Below are 12370 nucleotides of genomic sequence, written 5' to 3'. Positions count from 1 at the left end.
AACGGGGCAGCTGCCGGCAGCCGGGGGAGGGGAGCAGCCAGCAGCCCCCCACTGGTGGGGGGAGCGGCATCACGGCTGTCGCCCTCTGTGTCGCGACAGGCCTGGCTGTCGCAGAGGTCAGCGCTTCTCGGAGCGGGGAAGACACGAGGGGACGCGACTGTCCGGCCCACGCGTGCTCCCGTAGCGCACGGATGTATTCAACTGCACGGCGGGTGTAATTAAGCTGGGAGTTAATTTCGGGGCAGAGCCCCCGGTGCCTTCGGGGCCCTGGGGGGATGGCGGCCAGACGCCGTTCATTAGCGGGGCTGGTGGCCGAGGGGACGGGGCTAATGGGATTACAGGCGTTTCTGCACGGTGGGGAGAGGGGCCGGTGCCGCGGGACCAATAACTTATTGGCAGATGCTCCTCCGGCAACCGGCAACGCTGAATATTCATGGCCGACCCGCCCTTCGGGGCTCCGCGGCTTGCATGCACCCGCAGGTGCGATGAGTTGTGAGCGTTCTCATCCCTCTCCTGAACCCACTTTCTCCGGGCAGCCAGTGGCTGCAAGGAAAAGAGAGGGAGTTTGCGGACTGCTCTAAACACTTTTTTTTTTTTTTTTTTTTTTGGGTAGGTAACAATTGCCCGCGAAGATGTCGTTGACGGAGCGTGGTAGCCAGCCCCGCCGCCCCTTCCCCGCCGTGTTAACTCGGAGCCCCTCGGTCGTTTGTAACCATAAAGGGGAGAAATATCGTTGCGGGCGAAGTTCGTGCGATGCTCCGGTTCCCGCTGCGCCGGGCACTTTATACTCATTAAGTGCAGCGGCGTTAAGTCATTACCGTAATAAGGAGTTATGCTGAATACAAGGGGCCACGTTTTCAAAGCCATAAATTACAACTGTCAGTGCGTATTCGAGGGATCAACTGAGCTGGGAGTAATTATTTACAGCGTGCTTTATAGAGCAATTAAAAATTCCCCAAATGGTGTTAATTGCTCTGAGCGCGCAGGAAGCGCGGCCCGCCCTTCCCGCGGCCTCGGAAAAGCCGACGGGGCGGGGGAGGCTCTGAGTCTGGGGCTGGTGGGATGTGCGGGAAACGAGATTCTTCGCTGGAAAGCCCGCATGGCCGCGGGAGACCGGCTGGTAGAGTGCGAGAGGGTGGCCCTGCTTCGCTGTCGGCGACTGTCGCGACACGACTGAGCGGGGACGGCAGCGCTGAGAGGCAGAAGCCCCTGCGGCAGCGGGGACCGTGTCCCCCTGCACCGGGCACCAGTTTCTCCGCCGTAATTGATTTCACAGGGGTCGGGGCGGGAAAGAAAGAGCTGCGGGAGGCGATGGATGTGCGGCGGGGGGAACAATCACCGACAAATTAAACGAATTAAGAAGCGAGGAAAGGAAGGAGCCGGGGTGCACCCTTCCGCTGAAGGGGTGCGGGTGTGTTTGTCACTGCGCACCTGCCTGTGCCAGAGCCGCTTGCTCCCCTTTTAAGAAAAGGAGAGGATTTTGCAGGTTTCCAGAAAGCGCTGCTGGAAGTGTGGGTTTTGGAGGGAGTGCAGTGGGTTTTGCTGGGACCCGGCCAAGGCCCCAGACACACCACTTTTGTCCCTGGTCCCTGCAGGAGGGCTCATATTCCCCAGCGGCCTCCTGGCCAAGCAGCTGCCAGGCAGCCGGTGATGCTGAGCTCTCGGGAACCCCAAGCTGTGGATGCACTCGGTGTCGAAGGGGAGCCCTGAAAAACCACCAAGGCAGAGGAAAATGGGAGTGGAGGGTGGAGATCAGGCCCTGGTGGGGCTGCCCCTCTCGGCTAGCAGGAGGCAGATGCACCCGATCAATGAGAGAACCTGAGAAACGATCCCCAGGCCTGCGTGGGGAGGGAGAGCGCGGGAAGGGCCCTCATCTCCGTTACCACCTCGTAGCGCAGACATGCCGAGCCCCCAACCCTCAGCCGGGGCAGGGTTGAACCACTTCTTTGGAAATGAGCCTCTCCCAACAGCTGCTCAGGGCAGGCAAGATGGGATAAAAGTTTCAAGGCTGGCAGAAATAGGTAAGTGGCCGTGGGTGCTGGAAGGGGGTGAGACGCTCTGGAGAAGTGGGGACCAAGGGCACTGGGCTCCTCAATGCACCAATTTTGCAGCAACTTAGTCAGTGTATCAGCTCCTGTGTTGGAGACTTCCATCTCTGAAGAGAGGTGATCCAGTTTGTTGATGTTTCCTACAGAAAAGGATTTATCTGGCCAGAAAAGAAACCCCACTTCCCTAAAGAGCTCTTTGGGCATGAGATTGCCTGTCTCCCTGGGCTCTGTTTGGAGTATGATCTCTGAATTTTTTTTTTTTTTTTGTGGGTCCTGACATCCAGAAGCCTAGCAAAGATGGACAAATCTAGCCCTCAGTGGGTGGGAGGATGCTGCTTGGGGATCTGCCTCCATGCACCAGCCAGGCAGAGCTCTGCCCCTCACCCCGGGGATCCATTTGTAGGATCACTTGGATGCACCTCGAAGCGGGTGCTGACCCTTTTAAACTCTCCCATTGAGATGTGAACCTGAAAGCACCAAGACTGGCCCTGGCTTGTCCTGGTGTGGAAACTTGCAGCACTGTGTGCAGGTTCTCTTTATCCCTGGATTTAGGGAGTTGGATGCAAAAGTTATAAATTAATTCCCAGCTCTTGTGAGACAGGGTATTTCCAGAGCCTCGTGCTCTACCACACAGCTTGAGCCCCAGACACAGAGAAGCCAAGGGGAAACTGAGGCCAGGAGCAATGCGAACTGGAGCATCTGTACCAGATGTTGTGCTGGGGCTTAGACGTGCAGTGCCCAAACTTCCAACACCAGGAGTTATGTGGCTTTCCCAAGGCTGCAGGTGAGGTCTGTGGCTTGTGCAGGGATTAAATCCTGGGTCTATGCATCATCCCAAACCCCGCCAATAATTCCCATTGACTTCTAGGAGCCTTGAATCCCAGCTCAACCCAGCCTTGCCCGCCCTTCTTGTGCAGATGAAGACCTGCCTTACCCGTAATCGGTCTCCTGGCAGGTTTTATTCCCCAGAAGCCCCTACCTTGGGCTCAGCAGCTGGGGGCTGTGACCCTGGCTCAGTGCTAGTGGTGGTGACCTTGTGATTTCCCAGGGCCAGTCCCTCCGGGGCCCTTGGCATCTGCTCAGACTGGGGGATCTCTGGCACAGGGAAGGCCAAAGGCTTTGCCCAGTATCGACCGGCGCTTTTGGGATGAGCAAGCAGTATCAGATGTCTGTGCTATTTACTGGAGAGAGGGGTCCTGGCAGCAGAGCTGGGTCCCTCTGGATGTCAGAGTTCGCTGGCAGGGGGCTGTGGCACTGTGAGGCTGGCATGGCGTGCTCAGCCGTGTCCCTGCGGAGACAACCTGACACACTCAGGGCTGGTGAGCAGGCTCTGCCCCACATTCCCCATGCAGGAAGGGGTTGGAGAAGAAGCCCAGGCTGGTCCCGGAGAAGGGCAAAGGCAACTACAGCCCTGGGGGATGAGGAGACCCCCTGCCTGAGGGCAACCTCCCGGCCCGGCTGGCCCCAGCCCTCGCTCTCTCCCTCCCCTCCCAGCTCCTCCTAACCACAAGGACTTTGGTTGATGGAGCTGGCGCCAGTGAGTTCCCTGAAGAGTTCAGAAGTCAAGAACTGAGGCAGGTATGGGGAGGGGGGGAAACCTGACCCCGGTGGGCAGGCAGGGTTGGGTGGTGGGGTGGGGTGGCCATGAGCTGCTGCCAGCTGTGCCCCCGCAGCCTCCCCGACATGGGGCCATAGTGGTGGGTACGGCCATAGCGGTGGGTCTCCAGTGGGGGTCTTGGGGTGTCATAGCAGGGGTGAGGGTTGCAGGGACCCATGAGCGGGGGTGCGTCTGTGTGTGTGTCTGGGGCATATTAATGCATGCGGTGGGAGCAAATGCGTGCGTGTGTATGAACGCAGACAGTTGTGAAGGTGTGAGAAAGAACACGCGTGTGTGATTTGTGTGGGTGCAGGGAGGGTTGTAAGTGTCTGTGAGAATGAGGGGCTGTGTGTGAATGAGTGTGCACAAATGCAGGAGTGTGCGCCATCGACTGTGCGGCAGCACGAGTGCCCGTGAGCTCGCAAGGGTGTTGGTGAGCGCATGTGCACCTCTGCGAGGGTGAGGCTGCGTGTGGAGATACGGTTGGGATGACATGCATGGTACGGCAGTGCATGTACCTGAGGGCACGGGCCTGCAAGTTTCTACACCAGTGCACTTGTATTGCACAGCAGATGCCCCGCAGCGGGCTGCCTTTGGGGGACCCCCACAGTCCCCCGTGGGCACTAAACCACCAGCACATTGAAGATACAGGGAGGAGGGGGCTGGCCCCAGCCGGGAGTGGGCTGCCCCGTGCTGGCAGAGCACAAACCGACAGGGAAACCCTCGATGCCGCGGCCGGGAGTGGTGGGCAGCAATGGGGCAGGAGCACTGACGGGTCAGGGCCAAAACAAGTTTTGCAGCAAATTACAGCAGTAGCTTTTTTTTTTTTTTTTTTTTTTTTTTTTTTGGATGAAAACACTCACCTCCCCACAGGCAGGCATGAAGGAGTGGTGGTGGGGCCGGCAGCAGCCAGTGCCCCCCTTGCCCCATCGTGATCTGCACTGCTGCCCCAGGGGGAGCAGCTGGGGCGGATGCTCATCCCGGGGGAATGATCCCCCCCGTCCGGCCCCACCACCACTCTCCAGGGGAAAGATATGCCTCGGGCCCCCATTGCCCCCTCCTGTGATACCCCCTCAGTGGACCTGGGCACCCGTGGCGGGGGGGCCTGCTCTAGGGTCTGGAGATGGAGGAGCACCCTTCTCAGCTCTTTCAGAGGTGCTGGCTTTTGAAACTGAGAACACCTCTCCAAAGAAAAGGGGCAGGTGGGTCCGGGACCCCTCCAGGAGGGGAATCCCGGGCTTCAGCCCCCACCCCGTGGGGCCTGGCAGCCAGGACCCCCCTCCCAGCAGCCCACGGCCACAAACTCCGGGACAAAACGTCCCCCTCTGCCACTCCTTTACCCGCCCCAATACCCCGTGTGCACCCAGCGCTGACTTTATAAGGCCGAGCCGGGTGGTAATTTTTTTTTTTTTTTTTTTTGGGGGGGGGGGGGGGTGGGGGAGCTGGGGAAGAAGAAACTGCTTTTCTCGTGTGCTCTTCTCTGCTGTCATTCACTCGGCTCCTTTCAGCATCCAGCCAATGGAGAGTGAGGGCCCGGGAGCTGCAGGCCTGGGGGTAGCGTGATTGATGGGCAAGCGGGGCGCTCCCACTCGCAATCCGCCGCGGCCGCGCTCGGCTCCGCGCTGCTCCGCTCCGCGGGGCTCTCGGCTCCCCATCGCCCTCGGCGGTGCTCTCCCCACGCGGGGCACCTTCGTGCGTGCGTGTCTTGGGTGAGCGGCTCGTGCCTGTGTCTCGGTGGCCTGGGAGTGCTGGGTCTCATCGGGGTGCGTGGGTGAGGGTGTCGCGTCTCGGCTCCTGGAGACTTCTGGGTCCAGCGAGTTAGCAGTTGTGTCGCGAGTGGGCAGCTCGGCTCAGCAGGGCCGTCGCGTCCTGGGCTGCGGGGTTGTTTCTCTCCCGCCGTCTTGGTTGCGCATGGCTCTGCTGTCGGGTCCTCGGGCTGAGCGTGGAGCCGCCGCGTCCCGGCTGTGCGTGGCTCTGCTGCTGCGTCTCGGGGTGCGTGACAGCCGGGCGATGGGACCGAGCGCGTAGCCGCCGCGTCCCGGCTGCGCGCGGCTCCGTTGCGTGCCGTTACCGTGTTTCGGGGCGGTGCGGTGCTGAGGTCTGGCCCCGGTGCACCCGACGGCGGCGGCGATCGGACGGCGACATGGATCACCTCGGGGCTCACCACCTGCACCAGGGGCAAGCCGAGCCCATCAGCTTCGGCATCGACCAGATCCTCAACACCTCGGAGCCGGGCAGCTGCATGGTATCGCACCCGCGGCTGCAGGACTCGGCGGATTACGGGCTGGGCTGCATCGTGGGCAGCGCCTACAACACAGTCACGGGTGGCTACGGGGCGAGCGGCGGCGCGGCCGGCGCCTACACCGGTACCTCCTGCAGCATGGGCGGCCTGCCCGGCTCCTACAACGTGAACATGGCGGTGAGCGTGAACGGAAGCCCCCTGAGCTCGGCCGGAGGGGTGATCCGCGTCCCGGCCCATCGCCCGGTCACCGGCGGCGTGCACCAGCCCCTCTCCGCCGCCGTGCCGGCCGTCAACGGCGTCAACGGCCTGACGGGGCTCACCTTCCCCTGGATGGAGAGCAACAGGCGCTACACCAAGGACAGGTTCACAGGTGAGTCGGGACACCCCCTCTCTTTCCGTCTTTTTTCCCCCCTTCCCTGCTCCTGCCGCCCCCCACTCCCTTTCCCCGCCGTCCGGCCTCGGGGAAAGCAGGATCCGGCCGCGGGTGGAGAGAGGGCCCGGATCGCCCCGGGAAGCCAGTCCCAGAACAGGCGAGAGGCAAGAAGGGGTGGAAAATCAGGCGCATTCAGTTCCCCCTAAACACATTGGTTTTGGTTTTATTTTTGTTTGGTTTTTTTTGTTTGCCTTTTTCTCCCTCTTTTTTCTTTTTTTTGTTTTGCTTTGGTTTTATTTTTGTTTTCGTTTTTGTTTGTGTTTTTTGTTGTTGTTGTTGTTGTTGTTTTGGGGTTTTTTTTTTCCCCTGGAAAGACGGCAGGGACAAAGCGAGACGACAAACTCCGCACACCTCCCGCAAGCCCCAGGACCAGCTGCCCGCTCCCCCGCCGCCCGACCCGGAGAAAGTTTCCCTTAAAACCGAGGGCTTTTGCGGAGGCGCGGCCGGGCCCGGCGGCTCTGGCTGGAGCCCGGCTGTTTTTCCCGTGCGTGCTGTAACCGGGCTGGTTTTTCCCCCGCTGCAGGTTTCGGCTAGTTTTTCCCCTCAAATGGGATTTTGTTCTTTTGCAGCCCCGAACCGAGCCGAGCTCGGGCTGGAGCCGCTTTCCGGCCCCGCCGCCGTTTCCAGGTCTATCTGGGCTCCTCTTTCGGCGCTAACAAAGCAAAAACTCGAACAACGAAAATGAAAAAAACGAGGGGAAAAAAAGAACCCGAAATTGCAATGGGGAAAAAAATCAGCCCCGCTCCCGCGGTGCCCGCACCGGCCCGTCTTCTCGGCCGGTTTTTCCAAGTTCACGTTTAATTCCGATCCGGGAGCGCTTGGCTCGGGCAGGGCCGCGGGCGAACGAACGGGCCGCTCCCCCGGCAGGCACGGGACTGGTTTTCACGGAGTCCCGGCCCGGCGGAGACACGCCGCAAGTTTTCCCCAATTATTTTTTCGTGCAGGGGGAAAAAAAAAAAAAAAAAGAAAAACAAAATTTTTTTTTCTTCTTAAAAACAATAAACCAAAACAATACAAAACACCCCCAAAAAAATCGCAGCTCCCGTTTCCAGCCCGGGAAGTTGTTTCCCGGTATGGAACGCCGGGGCCGAGGATGGCGGCGGTTGCCGCCGTGCCCAAACGAAATCCACGCCAGTGCCGTTCGCACGGAGCGTGGAGCCCCGGGCCGGCACCGGGACCGGCTGCCGCTACCGGCCCCCTCCTCGCCCGGGCTTTCCCCACCGCCAAAGAAGCCGAGCGGTGCCCGGCCGATGCCCTCAGTACCCGGGGAAAGCACCGGGGCCGCCGCGTTTTGGCGGCCGGTGCGCGGGTGTCGGCGGGGAAGCGGCGGCTTCGCAGCGTGGGGTGGGTGGGTGGGGGGTCCCCAGCCCAGCGCCCGGGAGCCGGAGCCCCTCTGCTGATGTCTCGCTGCTTGCTTCTTTGCCTCTCATCCCCCTCCTTCCCCCCCACCACCCCCGTGTCCCCCCCAGTGGCCCTCTCACCCTTCACTGTAACACGCCGTATAGGTCACCCCTACCAGAACCGCACACCGCCCAAAAAGAAGAAGCCGCGCACCTCCTTCACCCGCCTGCAGATCTGCGAGCTGGAGAAACGCTTCCACCGCCAGAAGTACCTGGCCTCTGCCGAGCGCGCTGCCCTGGCCAAGGCCCTCAAGATGACGGACGCCCAGGTGAAGACCTGGTTCCAGAACCGGCGCACGAAATGGAGGTGAGGGGCTGGTGGGGGGGGGGGCTCAGCAGAGCCAGGGGGCAGGTGCTGGGGCAGCCCTGGGGGTGCAGGCCCTGCGAATGGGTGCGTGGCGGGGGGACACGCGTGTGCGTGCATGTGAATGTGTGTGTATACGTGTGCAGGAGCGAGTGCGTGCATGCAGCGCCTGTGGATATGAACGTGCCTGTGGGGTGTGTGTGTAGGCCGCGTGTGCACGTGCTTGCTGTTGTGCATTTATGCGATGTGAATGTGTGCACACCCGCGGGTGTGTGTGCAAGCAGAGCACACTTGTATAACTGTGCTTGGTGCCTCTGAGTGCTTTTGTGTGAAGGCCTTGTGCACATGGGTGTGCACACGTGCAATGTGCATGTGTGTGTGCATGCAAGCCAGATGTGCATATGAACATGTGTGCAGTGTGTGTGCAGGCAGTGTGCATTCCGTGCATGTGTGTACGCTGGGTGAGCGGGCTCGGTGTGCATGCAAGGAGCTGTGCAAGTATGCAGTGTGGGTGAATGCGTGTGTGCACACCCGTGTGTGCATGTGTGTGCACTGCACTGTGCGGGGGGTACACGTACGGTGGGTGCAGCCAATATCACCGGGAGCCTCGTGGCTGGCAGGGTGCACACGGGGCGGCAGCGAGCCCCAGGGGTCGGTGGGCAGCAGTGGCGACAGGAGAGGGCAGTGGGACCCCGGCTCAGAGACACCCGGCACTGGGCTGGATCCTGCGCCCGGGGCTGCCAGGATATCAGGCCCTGCATAACATGCAAATTTTCACCCCCGCAGGGTTTATGGCACCTCCTTGCCAAATGCCTTTTTTTTTTTTTTTCCTTTCTTTCTTCTCTTTTTTTTTTTTTTCTTTTTTTCCCTCCTGCCAGGCATGCTGGTAAAGCCAGGCAGGAGAGGAAGAGGAGGCTGGGCTCAGATGAAGGTTCCCGGGTGACCCTGCAGCTTCCTGGGGTGTTCCTAGGAGAGGCACCCCGGTCCTGAGAGCATTCCCTGCCCTGTCCCGGGCTGGGGACGGCACCCTGTGGGAAGGGGAGGACCAGGGCAAGGGGCAGCTCCCCTGGCAGGTCGGAGGAGGGGGGTGTTGCTGGGTGCTGAGCACCGGGCGCTGGGGCGCTGGCAGGCAGTAGCTTCTTCAAGGCGGGGGGAAAAGGGCGTCCCCAAGGTTGAATGGGACAGCAATCACCCTGGGATGCAGAGGCTGGATAAGAAATGGGGGACAAGGAACTCGAATCCAAGGGTTGGGTGAGTCCCCGCTCCACAAGTCCTTTCCCAAAGAGCCCGTGGAAGAGCAGCTCCCCAAGTGCCAGGAAGTCTCCGACTGGAGTGATCCCCGTTAGCCAGGAGTGGAGCCCTGGAGGAGGAACAGTCCTGCCCTGGCCTGTGAAACGGGGTCAGCTATGTCTTCTAACCTGGTTTCCTAAGGAAGCGAGGCAAATGTGGCTTGGCTGGCTCGCCATCTGTCTGTCAATACTCCTTGCGTCTGTTGGCTAAGTTCAGCTCCCTTTGGCAGCGGAGCAGAGGATACAGACCTATTCATACATTTCAGAAAAAAATAGCTGGGTAAAGAGAAACAAAATCCTGGTTCTGCCTAAGGGAAAGGCTGCAGCCTGACCTCAGCTGTAGTCTAAGACATGCGAGAATCCCCACCAGCCTGAGCTGGAGGCAGTCAGGCTTGTAAGCTCTCTGTGTTTGCATCTGGGCGTTGCGGTGGAGATGCGGGTGGCCCTGACCAACGGCAAGCCCGGCTCGCTGCCTGGGTCCCCGTGCAGCGGTGGTGGGCTGCAGAGGGTGCCTGGAGCGGTGGGCGCTGGCAGGTGCAGCATGAGCTGGGCAGTGGGGAGCATCCCAGAGAGTTACTTTAAGCCCTTTGAGGGATTTAACTGCTTAAATAAAGGCAAGCTGCAGGGGGAGTCTGGCCTCTGTCCCTTGCCTGGGCATCTCTGCTGGAGTGAGGTGGCTGCACGATCCCCTCCCCAGATTTGGGCTCTTGCTTCAGACATGAGTATCGAGGTTTAGTTCCTGCAAAATCCAGCAAAAACCCGCAAATCCCAGCCTGGCCTGAATGCGTGAATGGGCCAGCTGCTTCAAGCAGAGGGATATTTGGGAGCTGGGTGCTCACAGCCACGGTGCTTCTGACCACTCTGGACGAGGGGCTCCCTCCCTCCTCCCGGAGCATCTCTTCATTGTGCAGGGAGCCATTAAATATTAATCGGAGCAGAGGCTGAGCCGCTCCCAGGCTGCATGGGGAGGGCCAGTGCTGCTCCGAGCCCCCTCTCCCCGGGATGTCTGACGTGAGATGTTGACGCAGTGATTAGAGCAGGGACTGAGCCCCCAGCGCCTTGCTCCCAGGCGGGAGCCCTGGCTGTACACCTGAAGGCTCAGGTGCCCCACAGGCCCATGGCCCACATCCAGAGCTTGCCCGCTTCGCCGGTGGGGACCTGGGGACCCCCTGCCTTGAGCTCCGAGATGTCACTGTGGAGCTTGGAGCTGCCACATCCAATCCCCACAGCCAAAGGACATGAGACCTCTCACGTCCCCGAGTTGCCAAATTAAAAAGCTGCAGTTTCCCCTGTCATTGATCTGCCGAAGCTGCTGGGAGAGTGTCGGCTGGGCCTGGGGGTGCAAGCGAGGTTGGGTGTGCTTTGGGGATCATCCTAGGACCGGCGCTATGAGCTGCCCTGGGCTTTCCCAGCAGCATCGCTGAAGGTGCCAGGTGATGTTCACCAGGAAAAGGAGAGGTGACTGCGGGCTGCAGCCTCCAGACTGACTCACCATCCAGGCAAGGGGAGAGTGGGACTTTTATTATGGATTTAAGTGTGTTCAGGCCATTTTTAGCTATCCCATCCCCTCCTCCCAGACAGCCCAGAGCTGGGACCCTACCAACGTTGGAAACGGCCCCTGCAGGCCCCCTAATCCCCCCCTTGGCAGGATCAGCTCTGCTGGTGTCATTCCAGACAGACACGTGTCCAACCTGTTCTTAAAACATCCTCCTCTGCCTTGCCCAGACAGTTTGTTCTGGGCTTTGATTCTTCTCACTGCTAAAAAATGTGTTTCTAGTGTTTAGCCGGCATTTTGCTGATTTTTGTCCTGCCTGCCGTGGGTGTGTTGTCGCCTTCATCCAGACCCTCATTAGCGGGCCACCGCAGCCTGGCAGAGGAGATGGCAGACCTGGATGCAGGGAAGGGGATGCCCAGGATGGTGTTGCCCATCTCCCAGCCGTGTGGCACTGCCATTTGGTGACGTCTCGCCTGGCTCCTGCCCTGTGCTCCTCTCCAGGATGTTGTGCGCTTGGCCCTTGCTGCCGGGCACAGAGCGTGTTCACAGGGAATCACACGTTTTGCAACCCTGTTGTGTGCTGCGTTGGGTGCCCTGGCTCTGCTTGGATTTTTCCTGTGGACAGAAAATAAATCAGACCCGTGGGCTGCTCCTGGCTCTCTTTGCTCAGAGCAATTTTTGCTGGGGCCGGTAAGAGAGACAGCCCAAGCCCCCAGTTTATGGGACTTACTGGTAGTTTGTGTGGAGGACATGGGACCGCAACGTGGCCAGGCACCCACTTTTCCTACCAACTCTAAGCACCCCCTACAACTTTTTATCTCTGGAGTTGCCCCTCCCTTGCACCCCTAGACCCCCCCTGTAAATGCTCCCTCTCTCCTAGGAGGCAGACGGCGGAAGAGCGAGAGGCCGAGCGGCAGCAAGCGAACCGCATCCTCATGCAGCTGCAGCAGGAGGCCTTCCAAAAAACCATCAACCAGCCCATCCAAGCCGACCCCATCTGCGTCCATAACTCCTCTCTCTTCGCCCTCCAGAACCTCCAGCCTTGGTCTGATGACTCCACCAAGATCACCAGTGTCACCAGCGTTGCCTCTGCTTGCGAATAAGGCTAGCACCCGTCAGTGGCACGCGCACCTTCTGCCGGCGGGGCTGACCCCGGCGGGACGTGTGGCATTCCCGATGGGATGTGTGGCATCCCTGTTTCTGCCTGGGGAAGGCTGGCACCCCACGGTCCTCCGGCCACGTGTGCATCCCATGCATCCGTCCGGGGAAACACACCATGAGGACCGAAAGGAAGGGAAACGACCCCAAAAACTCTCTCCCCACCCATGGGGTTGCTGGAGCAGCTATGGTGACTTGCCTCCCCCCAGCCCTTTTGTTCTCTTGGAAGTCGCTGGTGCCAACCATGAACACTTGCTGACGTGCTGCCAGACAAAAAGCCCAGCCCTGACAGACACGGCCACCGGCGTTCAACCGGCCGGGGAGAGAAAACTTCCTTCGGATTCTGCTGGTGGTGGTGCAAAGCCTGGGGTCACCCATATTTTTCCGTGTGTGTGTGTGTATAT

The 12370-nt window shown here is 60.1% G+C and overlaps 1 protein-coding gene across 2 annotated transcripts; it reads left to right on the top strand.

The window, feature by feature from the left end:
- Window positions 1-5788: 5788 nt before the first annotated feature.
- TLX1 (T cell leukemia homeobox 1) lies at window positions 5789-11911 on the top strand. Of its 2 annotated transcripts, none has more exons than XM_086752100.1 (3): window positions 5789-6257; window positions 7826-8027; window positions 11689-11911. In XM_086752100.1, the coding sequence occupies exons 1-3, from the start codon at window positions 5789-5791 to the stop codon at window positions 11909-11911; spliced, it is 894 nt and encodes a 297-aa protein (XP_086608226.1). The 2 variants fall into 2 exon arrangements, with proteins under 2 accessions (XP_086608226.1, XP_086608225.1); XM_086752099.1 differs by having other exon boundaries at window positions 7790-8027.
- The last annotated feature ends 459 nt before the right edge of the window (window positions 11912-12370 follow it).

This window comes from Chlamydotis macqueenii, chromosome 7 (assembly GCF_036417535.1).
Source record: "Chlamydotis macqueenii isolate bChlMac1 chromosome 7, bChlMac1.mat, whole genome shotgun sequence".
Lineage (NCBI taxonomy): Eukaryota > Metazoa > Chordata > Aves > Otidiformes > Otididae > Chlamydotis > Chlamydotis macqueenii.
Note: the sequence above shows the minus strand (reverse complement) of the source record. Positions and strands in the feature narration are given on the sequence as shown.

Coding starts and splice junctions, on each gene's coding strand:
- TLX1 (XM_086752099.1), top strand. CDS start 5,789: ATGGATCACCTCGGGGCTCACCACCTGCACCAGGGGCAAGCCGAGCCC. Junction 6,258..7,789: donor CACCAAGGACAGGTTCACAG/GTGAGTCGGGAC, acceptor TGTCCCCCCCAG/TGGCCCTCTCACCCTTCACT. Junction 8,028..11,688: donor AACCGGCGCACGAAATGGAG/GTGAGGGGCTGG, acceptor CCTCTCTCCTAG/GAGGCAGACGGCGGAAGAGC.